This window comes from Physella acuta, unplaced genomic scaffold, assembly GCF_028476545.2.
Source record: "Physella acuta isolate Inbredline_101_S28 unplaced genomic scaffold, ASM2847654v3 ptg001183l, whole genome shotgun sequence".
In the NCBI taxonomy this organism is placed as follows: domain Eukaryota; kingdom Metazoa; phylum Mollusca; class Gastropoda; family Physidae; genus Physella; species Physella acuta.
In genome coordinates, this window is record NW_026732700.1 from 272322 (window position 1) to 294643 (window position 22322).

At 37.3% G+C, this 22322-nt stretch overlaps 2 protein-coding genes across 4 annotated transcripts in view; one reads left to right on the forward strand and one right to left on the reverse strand.

Moving 5' to 3' along the window:
* The window catches only part of LOC131956904 (solute carrier family 49 member 4 homolog), a 28169-nt gene extending 22166 nt beyond the window's left edge, over nucleotides 1-6003 (forward strand). Inside the window, exons 11-14 of the mRNA XM_059321533.1 lie at nucleotides 724-791; nucleotides 3701-3819; nucleotides 4694-4876; nucleotides 5149-6003. Of these exons, the coding sequence (XP_059177516.1) occupies nucleotides 724-791; nucleotides 3701-3819; nucleotides 4694-4876; nucleotides 5149-5312 (534 nt within the window). The 3' untranslated portion in view covers nucleotides 5313-6003. The remainder of the gene's footprint in view (nucleotides 1-723; nucleotides 792-3700; nucleotides 3820-4693; nucleotides 4877-5148) is intronic.
* A 51-nt stretch (nucleotides 6004-6054) lies between these two features.
* Nucleotides 6055-22073, reverse strand: LOC131956905 (solute carrier family 49 member 4). 3 transcript variants are annotated; one of them, XM_059321536.1, is made up of 16 exons: nucleotides 22022-22073; nucleotides 19303-19423; nucleotides 18961-19090; nucleotides 18771-18796; nucleotides 18198-18405; nucleotides 17638-17728; nucleotides 17183-17346; nucleotides 16332-16407; nucleotides 13588-13640; nucleotides 13410-13460; nucleotides 13008-13137; nucleotides 12438-12546; nucleotides 10813-10880; nucleotides 10336-10454; nucleotides 9689-9871; nucleotides 6055-7900 (listed from the first exon to the last, which is right to left on the reverse strand). In XM_059321536.1, the coding sequence occupies exons 3-16, from the start codon at nucleotides 19073-19075 to the stop codon at nucleotides 7743-7745; spliced, it is 1551 nt and encodes a 516-aa protein (XP_059177519.1). In that variant the 5' UTR covers nucleotides 19076-19090; nucleotides 19303-19423; nucleotides 22022-22073; the 3' UTR covers nucleotides 6055-7742. The 3 variants fall into 3 exon arrangements, with proteins under 3 accessions (XP_059177519.1, XP_059177518.1, XP_059177517.1); XM_059321535.1 differs by having other exon boundaries at nucleotides 21918-22026; XM_059321534.1 differs by lacking the exon at nucleotides 22022-22073 and adding an exon at nucleotides 19529-19701.
* Between the last annotated feature and the right edge of the window lie 249 nt (nucleotides 22074-22322).

Sequence of the window (22322 nt, forward strand, 5' to 3'; positions counted from 1 at the left end):
CGATTTCTAAAAAAAAACGCACTTGAATTTATAAAGTACTAATAATATTCCGCACTATTATGCACATTTCATTTGGCGTTCACTTGGTATAAAATTCTTTTTTTCTACGAGATTTTATTCTATTTTAAAAAGTGTAGTATTTAAAATGGATTTAAAATAACGTCTATATCCCGAGTTGCCATCCCCTGTTGTTTCATATAAGAATATTCGAGAACGTTTAGGGGAGATCACTCCCGGTTTATTTGTTTTAACGTTCGAGGTGATGTAATCTCCATTACCTGTAATCATCTTCCTTATTGCCAGTTGTATTATCTTCCTTATGACATCTTCCCTTATCGTCGTTATTATCTTCCTTATGACATCTTCCCTTATCGTCGTTATTATCTTCCTTATGACATCTTCCCTTATCGTCATTATTATCTTCCTCGTGACATCTTCCATTATCTTCATTATTATCTTCCTCATGACATCTTCCCTTATCGTCATTATTATCTTCCTCGTGACATCTTCCATTATCGTCATTATTATCTTCCTCATGACATCTTCCCTTATCGTCATTATTATCTTCCTCATGACATCTTCCCTTATCGTCATTATTAATATTATCTTCCTCGTGACATCTTCCATTATCGTCATTATTATCTTCCTTATGACATCTTCCCTTATCGTCATTATTATCATCCTTGTGACATCTTCCCTTATCGTCATTATTATCTTCCCCAGGACAAGGCCGGGTGGCTTGGCTTCTACTCTACCCTAGCGTCCAGCACGATGTGCCTCTTGGTTGGCAGGTAACGTACACACTGTGTTGGCAGGTAACGTACACACTGTGTTGGCAGGTAACGTACACACTGTGTTGGCAGGTAACGTACACACTGTGTTGGCAGTTAACGTACACACTGTGTTGACAGGAATGTACACAATGTGTTGGCAGGTAACGTACACACTGTGTTGACAGGTAAAGTACACAATGTGTTGGCAGGTAACGTACACACTGTGTTGGCAGGTAACGTACACACTGTGTTGGCAGGTAACGTACACACTGTGTTGGCAGGTAACGTACACACTGTGTTGGCAGGTAACGTACACAATGTGTTGACAGGAATGTACACAATGTGTTGGCAGGTAACGTACACACTGTGTTGACAGGTAATGTACACAATGTGTTGGCAGGTAACGTACACAATGTGTTGGCAGGTAACGTACACACTGTGTTGGCAGGTAACGTACACACTGTGTTGGCAGGTAACGTACACACTGTGTTGGCAGGTAACGTACACACTGTGTTGACAGGTAATGTACACAATGTGTTGGCAGGTAACGTACACAATATGTTGGCAGGTAACGTACACAATGTGTTGGCAGGTAACGTACACAATGTGTTGACAGGTAACGTACACAATGTGTTGGCAGGTAACGTACACAATGTGTTGACAGGTAATGTACACAATGTGTTGGCAGGTAACGTACACAATGTGTTGACAGGTAATGTACACAATGTGTTGGCAGGTAACGTACACACTGTGTTGACAGGTAACGTACACAATATGTTGGCAGGTAACGTACACAATGTGTTGGCAGGTAACGTACACAATGTGTTGGCAGGTAACGTACACAATGTGTTGGCAGGTAACGTACACAATGTGTTGGCAGGTAACGTACACAATGTGTTGGCAGGTAACGTACACAATGTGTTGGCAGGTAACGTACACAATGTGTTGGCAGGTAACGTACACAATGTGTTGGCAGGTAACGTACACAATGTGTTGGCAGGTAACGTACACAATGTGTTGGCAGGTAACGTACACACTGTGTTGGCAGGTAACGTACACACTGTGTTGGCAGGTAACGTACACAATGTGTTGGCAGGTAACGTACACAATATGTTGGCAGGTAACGTACACAATGTGTTGGCAGGTAACGTACACAATGTGTTGGCAGGTAACGTACACAATGTGTTGGCAGGTAACGTACACAATGTGTTGGCAGGTAACGTACACAATGTGTTGGCAGGTAACGTACACAATGTGTTGGCAGGTAACGTACACAATGTGTTGGCAGGTAACGTACACAATGTGTTGGCAGGTAACGTACACAATGTGTTGGCAGGTAACGTACACAGTGTGTTGGCAGGTAACGTACACAGTGTGTTGGCAGGTAACGTACACAATGTGTTGGCAGGTAACGTACACAATGTGTTGGCAGGTAACGTACACAATGTGTTGGCAGGTAACGTACACAATGTGTTGGCAGGTAACGTACACAATGTGTTGGCAGGTAACGTACACAGTGTGTTGGCAGGTAACGTACACAGTGTGTTGGCAGGTAACGTACACAATGTGTTGGCAGGTAACGTACACAATGTGTTGGCAGGTAACGTACACAATGTGTTGGCAGGTAACGTACACAATGTGTTGGCAGGTAACGTACACAATGTGTTGGCAGGTAACGTACACAATGTGTTGGCAGGTAACGTACACAATGTGTTGGCAGGTAACGTACACAATGTGTTGGCAGGTAACGTACAAAATGTGTTGGAAGAGGTTGACTAATTCAGTTGACTTTAAATCCTGTGTTGTGTAACGGGAACAGTGGCGTAGCGAGGGCGGCTGTCACCCGGTGTGGCACTTAATGGTGTCACCCCCAGAGGCGCAGCGACCGGTCCCGGAGACAAACTTTCAATTTTCGATTTGCATCCCCCCCCCCTCAAACTTTCGATTTTCACTCCCCCTCCTAAAATTTTGCTCTATATATTATGCTATTTTTTGCCTTGGTGTCACCCTCCTAAATGGTGTCCCCCTCCTAAATGGTGTCACCCGGTGCGGTCCGCACCCCCCGCGCACCCCCCCCCCCCCCCGCCCCTCGCTACGCCTCTGAACGGGAAATGTAGATAGGGCAGATATTTTGATTTGATTCCACTGTGATACAAGCGACAGAGGGTCCAATTTCTACTATATCTATTTAAAAGCTAAGGGACATCGTGGTCGGATGGTATAGATTACGACTGCTTACCCGAACGTTTTGAGATCGGATCCCGGGCTCAAATTTGTAGGACGCTTCTGAAGCAACCCAGACCAACGCTATGTTAACTAAGGCGGCTGGGTAAAGTGCTGACCACACTATTCCCCTGTATGCTTAGGTGGCTGGGTAAAGTGCTAACTACACTATCCTCCTGTATGTCTAAGGTGGCTGGGTAAAGTGCTAACCACACTATCCCCCTGTATGTCTAAGGTGGCTGGGTAAAGTGCTAACCACACTATCCCCCTGTATGTCTAAGGTGGCTGGGTAAAGTGCTGACCACACTATCCCCTTGCATGCCGAGGTCACTTAAACAGTTGAACTCTGCCCTATATTTTAAAGTTATGAACAGAAAAAGGTGAGATGATGATAAATAGCTACCGGCTACCTCTCACAGCGTAATGTGGCTACTGGCTACTGTTTGGTTACCAAAGTATGGAGTATCACTTAGAGATGTTTGATGTAGCTGCTTAAAATATTCTCCAACACTCGATTACCTACATAGAGTGACACCTGAAAGCTGCCATAGTGTGACAGTTGAAAGCTGCCATAGTGTGACAGTTGAAAGCTGCCATAGTGTGACAGTTGAAAGCTGCCATAGTGATATGACACATGGACTGACACGTGACCACTGACAGAGTGACACGTGACACCGGCTAACACGTGACCTGTGTGTCCGCAGGTTCTCTGACCGGTTTGTCCACCACATGAAGGTCTACATCCTCGTGCTGTTTGTGTTGGGGGCGGGCTGCTTCACGCTGTTTCTCTTGATGTTTTATCAAGTGCTGGGGTTCACTGATGGTAGGTGTTGGGGGCGGGCTGCTTCACGCTGTTTCTCTTGATGTTTTATCAAGTGCTGGGGTTCACTGATGGTAGGTGTTGGGGGCGGGCTGCTTCACGCTGTTTCTCTTGATGTTTTATCAAATGCTGGAGTTTACTGATGGTATGTGCTGTGGTTCACTATGGTTCACTGATGGTAGGTGCTGGGGGCGGGCTGCTTCACGCTGTTTCTCTTGATGTTTTATCAAGTGCTGGGGTTCACTGATGGTAAGTGCTGTGGTTCACTGATGGTAGGTGCTAGGGTTCACTGATGGTAAGTGCTGGGGTTCACTGATGGTAGGTGCTAGGGTTCACTGATGGTAAGTCCTGTGGTTCACTGATGGAAGATGCAAGAGTACACTGATGGTAGGTGCTGGGGTTCACTGTAGGTGCGGGGGTTCACTGATGGTAGGTGCTGGGATTCATTTATAGGTACTAGGGTTCATTGATGATAGGTATTGGAGTTAACGTTAGGTGCTGGGGTTCACTGATTGTAGTTACCGGGTTTCCCGGATGATAGGTGATGGAGTCCACAGATAGAGGGTTCTGGAAGATTCACGTTGTTTCACTTGATGTTTTATGGTGTGCTGGGGTTCACTGACGGTAGATTTTATGGTTCAGTGATGTGGTTGTTGGTATGTTGAGATTAACGGATGGTACGTGTTGGGGTTTAATGATGGTTAGTGTTTGGGTTTGATATTGCTCACTGCAGGAGTTCAGAGATGGTAGATGATAAGGTTCACTGATGATATTCGAAGATTTTGCCAATATACTCTTGATGTATCAATCAAAACCATTTATTAGCTCAACTAAATTACCATCCTTCTTTTTGATTGGTCGAATGATTTCTTCATAGCCGTTCTATACAGCTCGGTGATTGGTGGACAGACTTTAATTTATGCAGCCATCCCGCTGATGTACGAGATGGGCTGCGAGCTGGCCTACCCCACCAGCGAGGGGGCGGCCAACGGATTTCTGACCATAGTCAACAACATTGTCGGTCTCCTATTCCTGGTCGTCTTTGCTTTCCCTGACGTTGGTAATCTATTTTTTAATCGTTCACTTACTAATTAGATAATTTAAATTTCAAGGGTTAAAGATTAATGCTGGTCGATCGCGTACCAGATTTTAAATTTTTTATTGATTATTAACTAACCAAAACAATTAGATCTAGCGTTTAAATACAACCTCTCTTTAAATTTAAATTTTTCACAGCATGGGTGCTATTTTTAATTGACTAGGGGAGGTAATTCTGTACACATTTTTATGTTTTCTATTTTAATTGTTGTTTCCCTTGGATCAACTCTCTAGGTACGCGGTGGACAAGTGGGGCGGCACTTGGATCTGTTGTTGTCTGTATTCCCATGATCCTATTGCTAAAAAACAACTTCAACAGACTGAAGGTTGACGAGGGTTTAAAACCTGAGGATATCCAGGTCACCGTCGAGAAAAACAATGTCAAGGCGTGTAACTGAGGACATATGTGTAGTGTGTGTGTATATAAAACGTGTTGGCCAGTGTGTACAAAGCATGGTGTGTAGTGTGATGTCACATGTGTAAAATACATTGTGTAATGTGTAGGCTACACACAAGATGAAACTAGAGAGAAAGTGTGTGATGAAGTGTACTACTGCCAAAATCTAGCCCACACAACTTGACGTGGTTAGAATAGAAGGGAAGAAGCCATTCAAGTTTTTTATTTAAAAGAAATGTGCGTGTGTGCCAGGACAATTTTCCAAGGTAAAGCCAAATCGTCAGTCACAACTGACCAAAGCTGTTCCATGGAATTATCAAAGGAAAAGAAAATAATATTTAAACTGTTGTTGGAATGAAGAGGAAACAAGCAAAAAATAATTAAACAACCTGGAAAAAAATTGAAAACAAACTAGATTTGTTCCTATCCCATTTTTTATTTAAAGCAGTTACTATCTTACTATATTAGTTTGCTTAATTTTAAAATAGATTTGTATTTTTAACTGTCACCACAATTGAATGTACATAAATTCATAAAATGAATAGAATTTGCTAAAAATGTCCAACTTGATGTCCAAGACCCTCAGTAGATACTTTTGGCTCTAGCTTAACATTGAAAGAAACTTATTTCATCTTAGAGTTAGAGGGTCACATCAAGTATCAAATTATAAAATGCTTACATCTTTTTTAAAAATGTATCAAATTTTCAAATGTTTTCATTTTTTTTTAAATGTATCATTTTCAAATGTTTACATTTTTAAAAATATATCAAATTTTCAAATGTTTACTTTTTTTTTTAAATGTATCAAATTTTCAAATGTTTACATCTTTTTTTTTTAAATATATCAAATTATCAAATGTTTACATCTTTTTTAAAATTTATCAAATTATCAACGACTTACAATTTATAAAAACAAGTCAAACATGTACATTAAAAAAGTACAAATTGGAATGCACTGAGCAGTTTGAGTATGTAATTAACTTACCTAATAACCAGACACCCATCCATACAGAAAATCATGTAGACCAAGCTGTACACAAAGTGCATACAAACCTTTCAAACTATCAACAATGCCAGTAAAACAATGAAAGACCAGTTATTTAAATGATTATAATATCAAAAAAAAGTTCTAGCGAGATTGTGTGGGTTGCTTTTTGTTGTTCAAAACAGTTAATCCATGCAGCAAAGATTATCACAGTTTTAGCAGGAATTAACTAATTCAAGCTTACCCTAAACTTAAAATAAGCAAAGCTCTCCTTCCAGACCTAATCATCTGCATGGCAGATGAAGTAGAGTTTATGTTACTTGAGGGATGGTGTGGTCATAACAATGTTAAGCCAGATTTTCTTTCCCAATGTGAGTCAGGTACTCACCAGAGCTGGGTGGACTCAGAGACATCCTGCAGTCGCAAGTCAAGACTGAGATCCAAACTCGTGACTTTCAGGCTAGCAGTCAAGCGCTCTACCATACAACCATGCTCTACCATACGACCAACCTACCCTTCCCTCTACAGCTGCTGCCTGCTTTCTACTGCAAGCATGACTGACAAATTGTTACTGGCTACGTACTAAAAACAGTGTAACACATGTCACTAAGGAATATGTCACAAAAGTCTTCTAAAAAAATTTTAACTTTTTAAAATACACTTGAGGACATGGTTAGTCCAGTAATTTCCTTTCTAAAAATTGCCTCATTCTTCCATCTAGACCTTCAAATAAAAAATTAAAATTTTTGCTTCACAGTGTGTTGCTAAAATATAAGAATTCTCAAAATAAATTTGCAGCTACAGTTTTAAAATTGCAAGTAAATATCAGAATTTTTAAAATAATAATAACATGATAATAACCAGACCAGTACCAATAGTCAAGACAGACAAATTTTATCACCATTTAGTACAGAAAGTATTTTTAACTGATAACAAGAATACACAAAAAATAAACAACTGTTAAGCTGCCATTTTGTTTTAGAACAACAGCAACAACAAATATAATAACATTTCTATTTTTAGCCTGTGTCAACACACAAAGACTAAAAATTCTTAATAAATATGTGGAAACAGGATTATCAATAAAAATTCATTAAGGAGAAAAGGGAAGATTTTTAAAATTTACAATTGCCTAATGAGGTTTTTATAATATTTTTCTTTTGTTTGATAAATACTTCAACACAGGCCAAAGTTTTAAATGTGGTTTAGCAATGATTATCAATAAATCAAGGAGGAAAGGGAAAAAAATTTAATTAAAATTGCCTGGGGTTTTATAATATCTTTCTGTTGGTTAATAAATACTTCAGCACAGGCCATAGATAAAAAAAGGTGGTTTAGCAATTAAAACAAGTAAAAATTGGACTTTAGGTGGGAATGCAGCAGTTCCTGCATGATTCAACTAAGCCTTGCATCACACAGCAGCATTAAGAATAAACTAGGCATGGCCTAAGCCTTGCATGGTACATCAGCTTCCTGCTCCACATAGAGTTGAGGCCTCACCCCCTCGTCCACCTCCAGCCTATTGAACCGTCCCTTCAGGGCTGCTATCATTGGTATACAGATTACAATGGATCCCAGGGCGGCCCAGTTCATCCACATGGTACCTGGGTTCAACAAACAAATCAGGGTTACAGTGGTGAGCCTAAGGCTTTAAGGATATCATACAGTAAGTAACAAAAAATAGGTATTGTTTTTTAAAAATAAATATCATAAAAATAACAATAAATAAATATTCTCTCTTTAAAGAGATCACGTAGTTAATAACTATAACTATAAAGTAAATATTCGCTTTGAATATATCATTGTTTTAACTTTTATGATTCTAATAATAAAAACAAAATTTTTAATGAGTGGGACTGAGAAACTCCCCAATGTGTGGGACTGAGAAGACCAACTTAAAATGTGTGGGACTGAAAAGACCAACTCAAAATGTGTGGGACTGAGAAGACCAACTTAAAATGTGTGGGACTGAAAAGACCAACTTAAAATGTGTGGGACTGAAAAGACCAACTTACCAATGTGTGGGACTGAGAAGACCAACTTAAAATGTGTGGAACTGAGAAGACCAACTTAAAATGTGTGGGACTGAAAAGACCAACTCAAAATGTGTGGGACTGAGAAGACCAACTTAAAATGTGTGGGACTGAAAAGACCAACTTAAAATGTGTGGGACTGAAAAGACCAACTTACCAATGTGTGGGACTGAGAAGACCAACTTAAAATGTGTGGAACTGAGAAGACCAACTTAAAATGTGTGGGACTGAAAAGACCAACTCAAAATGTGTGGGACTGAGAAGACCAACTTAAAATGTGTGGGACTGAAAAGACCAACTCAAAATGTGTGGGACTGAAAAGACAAACTTAAAATGTGTGGGACTGAGAAGACCAACGTTAAATGTGTGGGACTGAAAAGACCAACTCAAAATGTGTGGGACTGAAAAGACAAACTTAAAATGTGTGGGACTGAGAAGACCAACTTAAAATGTGTGGGACTGAAAAGACCAACTCAAAATGTGTGGGACTGAAAAGACAAACTTAAAATGTGTGGGACTGAGAAGACCAACTTAAAATGTGTGGGACTGAAAAGACCAACTCAAAATGTGTGGGACTGAGAAGACCAACTTAAAATGTGTGGGACTGAAAAGACCAACTTACCAATGTGTGGGACTGAGAAGACCAACTTAAAATGTGTGGAACTGAGAAGACCAACTTAAAATGTGTGGGACTGAGAAGACCAACTTACCAATGTGTGGGACTGAGAAGACCAACTTACCAATGTGTGGGACTGAGAAGACCAACTTACCAATGTGTGGGACTGAGAAGACCAACTTACCAATGTGTGGGACTGAGAAGACCAACTTAAAATGTGTGGGACTGAGAAGACCAACTTAAAATGTGTGGGACTGAGAAGACCAACTTGAAATGTGTGGGACTGAGAAGACCAACTCAAAATGTGTGGGACTGAGAAGACCAACTTAAAATGTGTGGGACTGAAAAGACCAACGTTAAATGTGTGGGACTGAGAAGACCAACTTAAAATGTGTGGGACTGAGAAGACCAACTTACCAATGTGTGGGACTGAGAAGACCAACTTGAAATGTGTGGGACTGAAAAGACCAACTTACCAATGTGTGGGACTGAGAAGACCAACTTAAAATGTGTGGGACTGAGAAGACCAACTTACCAATGTGTGGGACTGAGAAGACCAACTTGAAATGTGTGGGACTGAAAAGACCAACTTACCAATGTGTGGGACTGAAAAGACCAACTTACCAATGTGTGGGACTGAGAAGACCAACTTACCAATGTGTGGGACTGAGAAGACCAACTTACCAATGTGTGGGACTGAGAAGACCAACTTGAAATGTGTGGGACTGAAAAGACCAACTTACCAATGTGTGGGACTGCGAAGACGGCCAAAAAGAAAAGGCCGCCCATGTTGTTAAGGTAGGTCAAAAATCCGTTGGCAGCGCCCTCACTGGTGGGGTAGGCCAGCTCACACCCCAGCTCATAGATCATGGGCACAGCGGCGTTGATCAAACCATTGCCTCCGATCACAGTGGCATACAGCAGCACTGAAACACAGGGGAACAAGGCTTACAGTGGCATACAGCAGCACTGAAACACAGGGGAACAAGGCTTACAGTGGCATACAGCAGCACTGAAACACAGGGATAGAAGGCTGACAGGGATGTACACACAACACAAACTGATCAAACCATTGCCTCCAATCACAGTGGCATACAGCAGCACTGAAACACAGGGACACAAGGCTGACAGGGATGTACACACAACACAAACTGATCAAACCATTGCCTCCAATCACAGTGGCATACAGCAGCACTGAAACACAGGGACACAAGGCTGACGGGGATGTACACACAACACAAACACAGGTAAACTGTTTGTATTGGCTTAGACACAGTACATCATCCAAGTCTGTGTTAGATTAAATCTTTGATACAGATATGAAAAATAAAGCAGGTAATTAACAAGCAGACTTACTGTAAGAGTATGGGTAACTCACACACACACTTACCATCAGAGTATGGGATGACTTTGATCAGCACCAAAGTGAAAACAACAAAACAGCCAGCACCCAGGATATACATGACCAGGATAAACAGAGTCATCCTTCTGGCAAATATATCACCAAATCTGGGGAAGGAATGTGACATTATATCATCAAATCTTGGGAGGGAATATATTATATCACCAAATCTTGGGAGGGAATATATTATTATATCACTAAATTATGGAAGGGAATCAATTATATCACCACATCTGGGGAGGGAATGTGACATTGCAGCACCAAATTTGGGAGAGAGACAATTTTATGAGTAGGATAAAATCTGGGTAAGGAATATACATTTATAGCACCAGACCTGGGGAAGGAATATATCATTATTTCACTAATTATGGGGAAGTAATTTACCATCACTGTGAAGACGGGGCAACAATTCAGGTTAAATCTTTATTCAAGGGACACTAGCCACACATGCAATCTAACCCCTACCTGCCTATCAGCATAGATCCAGCAGCAGAGGCTAGTGTTGCGTAGAAGCCGATCCATCCAGCTTCTGACTGAAGAAAAAGAAACATTAGAGTGACATGATAGGAGGAGACACACTCACACTCTCTATCTTTTATATCAGGGGTCTCCAAACTACGGCCTGCGGGCCGGACGCGGCCCGATGCGGCCCGCGAGGTCCTCTCATCCGGCCCTCGGTGATCTTTTTGTCCACAGAATAAATGTTTGTTATTGGTGGCTGAGGTACTTTGTCCAGAAAATTCAAAACAATTTGAGAATGTAGCTATGTGTGCAAATACCATTGCTCGTCATGTTGCATACATTTGTGAAAACATTGTGATTCAAATAGCGAAAAATTCAAGCAAGTTTCACCATTTTTCAATTGCAATGGATGAGTTGCTGGACAGCTGTTCCACCTCTCAACCTATTGTGTTCATTAGAGGTGTGGATGAAGACATGAACGTAATACAAGAGTTGGCTTCCTTACATAGAACGTATGTTGCCGGAGAGGATATCTAACCATAGATAGTTCAGAGACATGTTGAAAGATACAAATACAGAATCGCAAGATTTACTATATTTCACAGCAGTAATATGGCTAATTTGTGAGAGATTTCTGAGCAGAGTATTTAAGTTGAGAAAGGAAATAGGTGACTTCTTGGAAAGTAGGCAAGCTACGACCATAAATGTCTGATGAAAAAAAGTTGTATAGAAATTGGCCTCTGATGCAGACATAACCAGTCATTTAAATTTTTTAATCTAAAACTACAATTTGAGAGCAACCTTGGACATCGAGTGTGTTGTCGGCTCCGGACAGTGTTTCTTTCAGACTATTTTCTTCGGGGGGGGCACTTGAAATTTTTATATATTTCTATATAAATTATATTTCGTTGGGGGGTAGACGTTCTTCGGGGGGGGGGGGGGGGGGGGGGCCGACACCACCCCGAAGAGATGCTTTGAAGAAACTTTGGCCCCCGAACTGATATTTGATAGTTAATGCGGCCCTCGGGCTGAAAAGTTTGGAGACCCCTGTTTTATATGGATAAAACTGCTTCCTGCTAGGAAATGCACTGACTCTCTTTTATCAATATAACTACTTTCACTAGCGGTCATCAGTCAGGAAGTCCACAAAAGGATGAAGCATTACTCACTCCCATAGTGTTGGGTTCTGGGCAGCAACACATCTAGGGGAGAAAACTCCAAAATCAGGAGTGGAGCCCCTTAGGATCACTAACTCTGATTTTCTTGTGGCAGCTATTTCAACACAGCTGATGCCTTGGGTACCTCAGCTGTGTTGAGAGACTCTGATACATGGGCAAACATCTGACTATTCTCTACTTGCTGCACCTTGATTTCCAAGACTCAATTATCCAATCAATGAGCCATTTTGTTTAGTTTTGTTTACTTTAGTAAAAATGTTCTACCACTATAACAAGCTGTCCCTACCTATAATGCTGAAACACAAGCCTACTTTCAATTTGTAATATTCTTCTGATTTAAGATTTTATTTATTTTAAAAATTTACTATTCAGCAGAATCGGAGTTTAAAGAAACATCCTTCTACCCACTATTTAGATCCTAAGGTAGTGAAAATGGAAAAGTAGCTGTACCTCACTGACGTTGATGGCGTTGAGATTGACATTTAGGACACTGGCCCAGCAGTTGATGACACCTAGTGAGATGCCATAGATGACAGATAGCAGCACAAAGTAGCCTTTGCTGAAATAGATTTTTATTGTCAGAACAAAGTAGCCTTTGCTGAAATAGATTTTATTTTACCAGAACAAAGTAGCTTTTACTGGAATAGGTTTTTATTGTGTGGGCACAAAGTAGCTTCTACTGAAATAGATTTTTATTGTCAGAACAAAGTAGCTTCTACTGAAATAGATTTTTATTGTGTTAATTTTCTGAAAGAATTTTATAGTGTGAGAATAAAGTACCCTTTACTGAAATAGATTATTATTGTGTGAGAATAAAGTAGCCTTTACTGAAATAGATTTTTATTGTGATAGTCTAAAATTTGTTAATAATCTTATCAAAGTATTGAGATTGGTAAACTCTCCAGTAACAAAAGTAAGTAACGAAAAAAAAAAAAAAGCTGATTGTAACAAGGGCTAGTCAGAAGAACATCAAACACTAATAACCTATGAACCAACCACTTAGAGAAAGTGTCAACTGACCTTTTGAGTGACCACATTCCAGTCCAGTATTTATCCCGTACAACTGTTGCGGATGGACAGGGTGGGTGAGGTGGTTTGGAAGGGAAGTAAATGAGGATTAAAATAAAAATCAGCGCCGACCATCCGCACTCTGAAAAATTGAAGTTTCGTCTTAAAGATTTTATACACAAACATTAAAATACTCATTAACTAAGCAGATTTTGTAATGAAGTATTTGTATGAAAATAATGAAAAACTCATTATTTTGACTCAGTTTTGGTTGAGTTATTTGTACATAGTGTATCAAACATAGAAGTATATAATACATTTTGAGATAAATATTACAGTGAGGTTAAATATTCAACAATAATTAACCAACCAGCACAATGATGTATGTATTATACATATGAAACCAGAAATTACCGTAATACATGTAGCGCATGATCTCCTTTCTTTCTTGACTAACTCTTGAAGCTGAAAACATATTATAGAAAATCTATTACAAGTACATAATAACGGTCAGCTGAAAACTATAAACTTGACGTTGTAAACTACCGTAAATGTACCTGTAGATTATTTTATTAAATAAATGTGACAGTACCTGTTACGTTGGGGAGTTCAAATAAGTACTCATTTTGATCAGATAAAAAGGCACTGAAACAAAACAAAGTTTATATAAACTTGTAAGCAGGAGATCAGTGAATTATGTCAGGGGGTTTTATGTTAAGAGGGGATGTTATGTCAGGAATTTATGTTACAGGGTTTATGTCAAGGGTATGTGCTAGCATTATATGTTAGCGAGTATGTGTTGAGTCAGTGGTTTTCTCAGTGTCATCCAACATTAGCTAAAACAGAAAGTATTTTCAGCAGTTTGTAGCTTTGTGGTGCCAGATGGTGAGCTGGGCAGTTTGTAATTACAATATGTAACTACCAAAGTGTATCAAAAACAATATGTAACTACCAAAGTGTATCAAAAACAATATGTAACTACCAAAGTGTATCAAAAACAATGTGTAACTACCAAAGTGTATCAAAAACAATATGTAACTACCAAAGTGTATCAAAAACAATATGTAACTACCAAAGTGTTTAAAAAATAATATGTAACTACCAAAATGTATCAAAAACAATATGTAACTACCAAAGTGTATAAAAAACAATATGTAACTACCAAAGTGTATCAAAAATAACATGTAACTACCAAAGTGTTTAAAAAATAATATGTAACTACCAAAGTGTATCAAAAACAATATGTAACTACCAAAGTGTATCAAAAACAATATGTAACTACCAAAGTGTTTAAAAAATAATATGTAACTACCAAAGTGTATCAAAAACAATATGTAACTACCAAAGTGTATCAAAAACAATATGTAACTACCAAAGTCTATCAAAAATAATATGTAACTACCAAAGTGTTTAAAAAATAATATGTAACAACCAAAGTGTATCAAAAACAATATGTAACTACCAAAGTGTATCAAAAACAATATGTAACTACCAAAGTGTATCAAAAACAATATGTAACTACCAAAGTGTTTAAAAAATAATATGTAACTACCAAAGTGTATCAAAAACAATATGTAACTACCAAAGTGTATCAAAAACAATATGTAACTACCAAAGTGTATCAAAAATAATATGTAACTACCAAAGTGTATCAAAAACAATATGTAACTACCAAAGTGTATCAAAAACAATATGTAACTACCAAAGTGTATAAAAAACAATATGTAACTACCAAAGTGTTTAAAAAATAATATGTAACTACCAAAGTGTATCAAAAACAATATGTAACTACCAAAGTTTATCAAAAATAATATGTAACTACCAAAGTGTATCAAAAACAATATGTAACTACCAAATTGTATCAAAAATAATATGTAACTACCAAAGTGTATCAAAAACAATATGTAACTACCAAAGTGTATCAAAAACAATATGTAACTACCAAAGTGTATCAAAAACAATATGTAACTACCAAAGTGTTTAAAAAATAATATGTAACTACCAAAGTGTATCAAAAACAATATGTAACTACCAAAGTGTATCAAAAATAATATGTAACTACCAAAGTGTATCAAAAACAATATGTAACTACCAAAGTGTATCAAAAACAATATGTAACTACCAAAGTGTTTAAAAAATAATATGTAACTACCAAAGTGTATCAAAAACAATATGTAACTACCAAAGTGTATCAAAAACAATATGTAACTACCAAAGTGTTTAAAAAATAATATGTAACTACCAAAGTGTATCAAAAATAATATGTAACTACCAAAGTGTATCAAAAATAATATGTAACTACCAAAGTGTATCAAAAACAATATGTAACTACCAAAGTGTTTCAAAAACAATATGTAACTACCAAAGTGTATCAAAAACAATATGTAACTACCAAAGTGTTTAAAAAATAATATGTAACTACCAAAGTATATTAAAAACAATATGTAACTACCAAAGTGTATCAAAAACAATATGTAACTACCAAAGTGTATCAAAAACAATATGTAACTACCAAAGTGTTTAAAAAATAATATGTAACTACCAAAGTGTATCAAAAACAATATGTAACTACCAAAGTGTATCAAAAACAATATGTAACTACCAAAGTGTTTAAAAAATAATATGTAACTACCAAAGTGTATCAAAAACAATATGTAACTACCAAAGAGTATCAAAAACAATATGTAACTACCAAAGTGTATCAAAAACAATAAGTAACTACCAAAGTGTATCAAAAACAATATGTAGCTATGAATATGTGTGGCCACTGTCCCTCTAAACTGCATGATCGCCTGAACGTGCAGTAGCTGTAAACTTGCCATGCAGTCATTTTGTAAAATATGTATACACTTGTGTAAGTACTTCAGAGTACCCCCTACACAAAATATATGTTACACAAGAGCTTTTATGGTATGGGGTGGCCTAGCGGTAGAGAGACTACTACTTGGTAAGTCTGGAGTTCGAATCCGGGTACAAATGAATAGACCGTCCCTGAGTCCACCCAACTCTGATGGGTACCTAACTCACGTTAGGGAAAGTAAAGGCAGCTGAGCATAGTGCTGACCACACTATCCCTTCATATGTCGAGGTCACAGAAACAGGTGAACTCTAATTCACTTGCCCTATCGACCATCAGATTTGAAAGGGAAACTTTACTTATCTACTAACAAGAGCTTTTTCTCCCCCAGGGGAATGTTGTGTAGCTATGAATATGTGTAGCAATAAACATGTAACTATATATTTACTGATATAGTAACATGTACAAAATTGGACTACACCAACAACCCATGGATAGAAACCTTAAAATAAAACACAAATTGATGTTGTTGAACTCACTTGGTTGTTGACAGGGGAGATGTTGTTGTCGTTCCATTTGCAGCTTTTGGTGGGCCAGTGGGGACTAATACTGGGCCTGGTAGATGAGAAGTAACAATCATTACATCATGTTGGGCATCATTTAAATTGAAAACTAAATATCCAGTTGAAAAAAAATAATTAGGTAGTAAATATCTAATATGTTTAAACTGGAATACTAAGTGACACTCCCTCATCATATAAATACAATAATCTCAACTAGATTAAAACAAATGGAACTGCATCAATAAAGTACAAATAATTACCCCTAGACTTACACATATGGTAAAGATTGTCATTTTATACAAGTTGCCCCACTTTTGACTTAAAGTATAGGCAAACCATACAATGCAATCCCAAAACACTTGCAAAATCTAATCTAATTAAAAAGGTTTTTTTTTAATCATCTTGGTAGTTATCCTTAGAACTTTCAATGTTTTATTGCTTTAAAGTATATGTATTTTTTTTTAAACTGTGTAATTGGAAACTTAATTAAAACCAATGGTATATTTTTACATTTCGCAAGTTGACTCTTATAATTATCCCCCTTGGAAATGCATCATCATAATATGAATCATCCCCGTTACCTAAAACTAACACAAACCCTTCAAACCTAATACTTATACTTAACCTGAAAGCAAATTATCCCCTTACCTAAAGTTAAAACCTACTATTCAATACAGATTATCTCACCCAATACTAATATAAATCTCAATATAACCTATAGTATAGTATACCCCTTACCTTAATCAAATATTAATGATAATTCATTACAAATTTTCTCCCCTTCTAATACAAAAACAAACCATGTAAAACAAATTTTCTCCCCTTACCTAAAACAAAAGGCAGCGCTGACCCAACAACACTGATGCACACACTTATAGACGTGGCGGTGACTCTTTCTTTAGGTGGGAACCACTGTGATGAGAGGGTGGGGATGGCACCCATACCGACAGGGCCAGCTACTCCGTTCAGGAACTGACCAATGTGAATCAGGCTGAAAGTTAAACAACATTCAGCACAATAGCAACAAGTACAGAAAAAGGTCACTTTATTAGTTTAACGTGTGCTGGCAATCAAAACATGTTAGTGAACTGGATTTAAAATAAATTATAAGTTTAAGTTCACAACTTTTAAACTTTTTTTTTAAATCTAAAAGAAAATAATTTTATGTTTTGTTACTCAACACTTTACTTTGTTGTGGTGTAACCACCCTAAATATGCCAACACTTACATGGTGCCTGCACATTGGTTCTAATGTAATCAGATTAATTACACCAACACTTACATGGTGCCAGCACCTGGTTCTGATGTAATCACCCTGCATGCACAACCCAGGACCACCAGAAACATACTGGGCAACACTGCCCACCTCAGGCCTGGAGATATAGGTAAGGGCAAGGTTCAAAGGTCAGGTCAAAAAGTAATAAAATCACAGGTCATGACAAAAGTGCTAAAATCACAGGTCATGACAAAAGTGGTAAAATCACAGGTCATGACAAAAGTGGTAAAATCACAGGTCATGACAAAAAAGGTTTAGATTAGAAATCATGACAAAGCAATTTAGTGCTAAGCATATGACTGCTAACCCAAAAGTTTTGAGTTTCCTAAAATTAAAAACGTCCATGAGTCCACCGAGCTCTGATGAGTACCTGACTCACGTTAGGGAAAGTAAAGGGGGCTGGTCATAGAGCTGACCGCACTAATTCTTCATATGCCGAGGTCACAGAAACAGGTGAACTCTACTTCACCAGCCCCACTGGACTGTCAAATTTGAAAAAGGTACTTGACTCCATTTTTACTCTTCCTTCATTTTGCTGCCGTAGTACCAAATTGTTTCCACCTCACCTTTGACCTGCAACAACCAAGGAAAGAGCAGCCCAAACATTATGTAGGCCACAGGTCCCCAGTTGTTGAGCCAGGCTATGGTGGAGTCTGTCCACCCAAACGCTTCTTCGCTAGACGTGGAGATAGGACCCCATGTGTTCCACACGGCGTTCTGGGAGAAGGCATACAGGCTGAACAAGACAAGGATGTACCAGCGTCGCTTGTAGACCTACAATAAAAAAAAATGTTCCAGCAAAACCTTTATATAGTGAAAACTACAAGCATTATTTGTCATATAGCAATACTTCGTAAGTGTAGGTTAAATTTGGATTATGTTTGAATATGGAAATCACTTGTATGCACTGTGATAAAAAGCTAGTCTTGGTACTGAGATTTTACAAAACTTAATACAGATGAAAGTAACTACAAAAAAAATAAAAGGTAAAATATTTTTCTATGGCTTAAAATGAGTATACCACCTCTTTTCCCCAAACATTTCAAGGTATTTCCAGGTAGAAATTCAGAAAAATTTCTGACTATGTTCTTCAAAAGTAAAACTATGATTTCATTAAAAAATGCAAACATAAGACTAACCTTTAATGGTTGGTTAGCATTAATACCTGAAAATACAAAAAGTAGGATCAGTAACAGTAAAACAGTTTTGTTTTTTAAAGTTTCTTTTTTAATATTGATTGTCTCTTGTTGATTTTACATGCTTTTACAACTAACCTTATGTTGCTTTTTATTTCAGGTAAAAAAAAATTTATTTCCTATAAAAACTTACTGTCCTCATTTACACTACTTGTTACAGGAGGTAGAGTCTGATAATTAAGGTCAGAGTTCACTGCACTAGACCCAGGGGACAACAATGGCCGTTTGATTTCTTGGTCCTCATCCATTTTGAATATCTGATGCTTTAAAAAAAATAGTAGAACATCATTAATTCTAATTACACATTATCGTAAGAACCAGGTGCCTTTTTCAATTTTGTATTTGTCCCAAAAACAAAATAGTGAACACTCCTTATAACCACACTTATATGTGGGTAACAAGGGTTACCCTAACTTATATGTGGGTAACAAGGAGTTAACCTACCTTATGTGTGGGTAACAAGGGGTTAACCTACCTTATATGTGGCAGTGGAAAATAAAGTTCTAACACATTCTACTGTAATGTCATTCTTGTTTAATCCACTAATATGTGACGGCTACTGCCTGTACTACTGCCTGTACTAGTGATCTAGTGTTCTGAAATAAAAATATATAATAACACTTTTGTTGATGAAAGTTGTATTGTATTTTAACTTATGTTGCCACTGTTAAATTGTCATATGAATATATCCTCAAAATCACCTCAAACTGTCAACATATATAACTTCTAAACTCAATATCAATCTGTCAAACGTATTTAACATCACTCTTCAGTAATTAATCAATATAATTATATTCTAAATTATTTTAGATTAAAGATAAGCTCTACTATTACATTTGTAATACAAACTGTTTGGCTTATCTAGTGTGTATGATAATAAAGGTCAGAGTTCACTGCATTTTATCCAGCTGTACATACTGTAATTTATATAATTGTAATTTCTTTTTAAATTCTTATAGGCTTAGACATGAAATAATCAAATGTTGTATATTTTCAAATAAGATTAATCAGAAGGGTGATTTAGATTTTTTTTTAAATGTATTCACACTTGGGTGTTGGTGTTGGTGCCTAGACTATTTCGGTAATGTAATATGTGGAGACACAGTTGTCAAGTACTTCTTGAAAAATAAAACTCATTTTATTGGCCCTATTTCATGTTAGAAATAATGTGGTTGAAACTTGGTGACATAATCTAACAGTATTCAGGTGTCTGGATTTAGTGGGATGTGAGGATGGGGGCAAAGTGTGTGTGTATGTGTGTGTGGGGGGGGGGGGGGGGGGGGGGTTAGTCTGACAATAAAACTTGATGTCATTTATGGAAATACCCAGACATGTAAAACAAGATGCCCTGTGTTTGATGTGAGATAAAATACTGGGTTATCTAAGGTTATTAAATCCCATGCACTGATGTGCTACAAAAAAACAGTTCACAAAGTAGCAGCGTGTCAGCTTTACTTTTTACCATACTTTTTGTGTAACACAGTATAATTTAGGTCAGGCTCATAGATAAACATAGGGAATGTTTGAACTTAAATTACCATGACTTAACTGGATTATAAAAAAAGATAAAAGATACATTTTTGAGACGATTATGATTATCATATAGGCCGAATAACTTTTACTTTACCATCTTCCATTCCCATCATACCAAATTTAAAAATGTAGAACACAACCTGCTCCTTCATTTAAGTTAAACTTGTCACTAACTGTTAATAAAACTCACATATTTTAATACGGCTGTTAGCCATGGGGGTCATCCATAAATGACGTCACACTCGTAGGGGGGAGGGGGGTCCGTAATTTTGTGACGATGTGTGATGAGGGGGAGGGGGGGGGTTCAAATGTTGCGACGTCACATTTTTGCATTATAAAAAAGCAATGTTAGAAAACGAATTTTAGACGTTATTTCGCGTTTTAGATAACTGTTTTAATAAATTGTAATAGTTTAGACAAGATTTTGGAAAAATATCGATGTTTAAAAAAAAATTCAACTGCAATTTTGAGGGGGGTTGTAGGTTGAGGTGTGACGTCATTTTAGGGGGGGTCTGGCTTTTTGTGACGACGTGTGACGGAGGGGAGGGGGGGGGAGGTAAAAATCGTCAAAAAAGCGTGACGTCATTTATGGATGACCCCATATTCAGGGGTTAGAGTTTAAGGTTGTGTTTCAGGGTGATGATAGGTGTAGGTGTGATGTATTTTTATCGGCATTTCGAACTAATAAATCACAAACAAGGAATTACATTAGGTCTGTAAAGTAAAATCTATGCAATGACTAAACCAAGCTGAATGTAATATCCTCAATGTAACTGAGGAAATTATCAAAGACTAGTAGTCAATATTTATTAAATTATTTTTATTCCCTGAACTGAAACTATTTTAGCTGGCTATTAGATCTAAATCTAGTTAGTAAGTAGCTACTACTAGAACTACTAGACTTCTACTCGTAACTAGACTAGTACTAGATCTAGATCTATAACTTATTATATAATTATATTAATAGGGGGCCTATGGCCTATAGGCCTAGGCCTAAAATTATTTATTTATTTATTTAGATAGCAGAGTTAGGACAGTAGATGAGTAGAGTAGACTTGAGTAGACAGATGAGTGACTCATTCACTCAATGATTGAGTCTTGGACTTTTAGACGTTTACTACTTTACTAGAATCTAGATCTAGACCTACTAGTACTTGTACTAGTACTAGCTAGATCTAGTCTCCTTTAACTAGTCTAGATCTAAATCTAGAATCTAGTCAACTACTAGATCTAGAATCTAGATTTACTGATTTAGATCTAGTCTCTAGATCTAGAATGATAATCTAGATATACTCACGGTGAGTCTCACCCTCACCTCTAGGCCCTAGTTTACTCAAACAAAAACAAAGTTAGATCTAAAAAAAATTTAAAAAATTATTAGGCATTAGGGCCCTATTTTATAATTTTAAAACTACAACTACTACAACAGTTAACAACACTTAGTCCTTACAACAGTCAGTAAGAGTAACAAACAATAATATTGTCAATATTATATGCTTTGTAGTTTGTACAGCAGATCTAGGCACTAGATAATCTATAGACTCGATCTTGCCTTACTTAAATTAAATACTTATATCTTGAATCTAGATTTTAGATCTAGATCTAGATCTAGACTAGACTGAAGAATGTGAAGATCTATCTTGAGAATTTTAGTGGTATACCAGCCAGCAGTTATAAAACAAAGGGAAATAATATCATGTGACTTATATTTTTAGGATTTTATGGCGAAGTGTCTAAATTTGAACGCGTCACGTGATATTTGTTTATGTTGAAAATGAGTAATAGCGGAGAATAAATTAGGCTAAAACTAAAATGGAGTTTTACCATCAACTGCTTCTCAATCTTATGTTTATTTTATGTTAATGTATACCACTCTGTTCAGATACCATACAGACCTATTCTAATGGAAATATCCATGTCTGTTTTTCCCGCGTTCGTCTCTAACATATCTCCCAGTGGTTA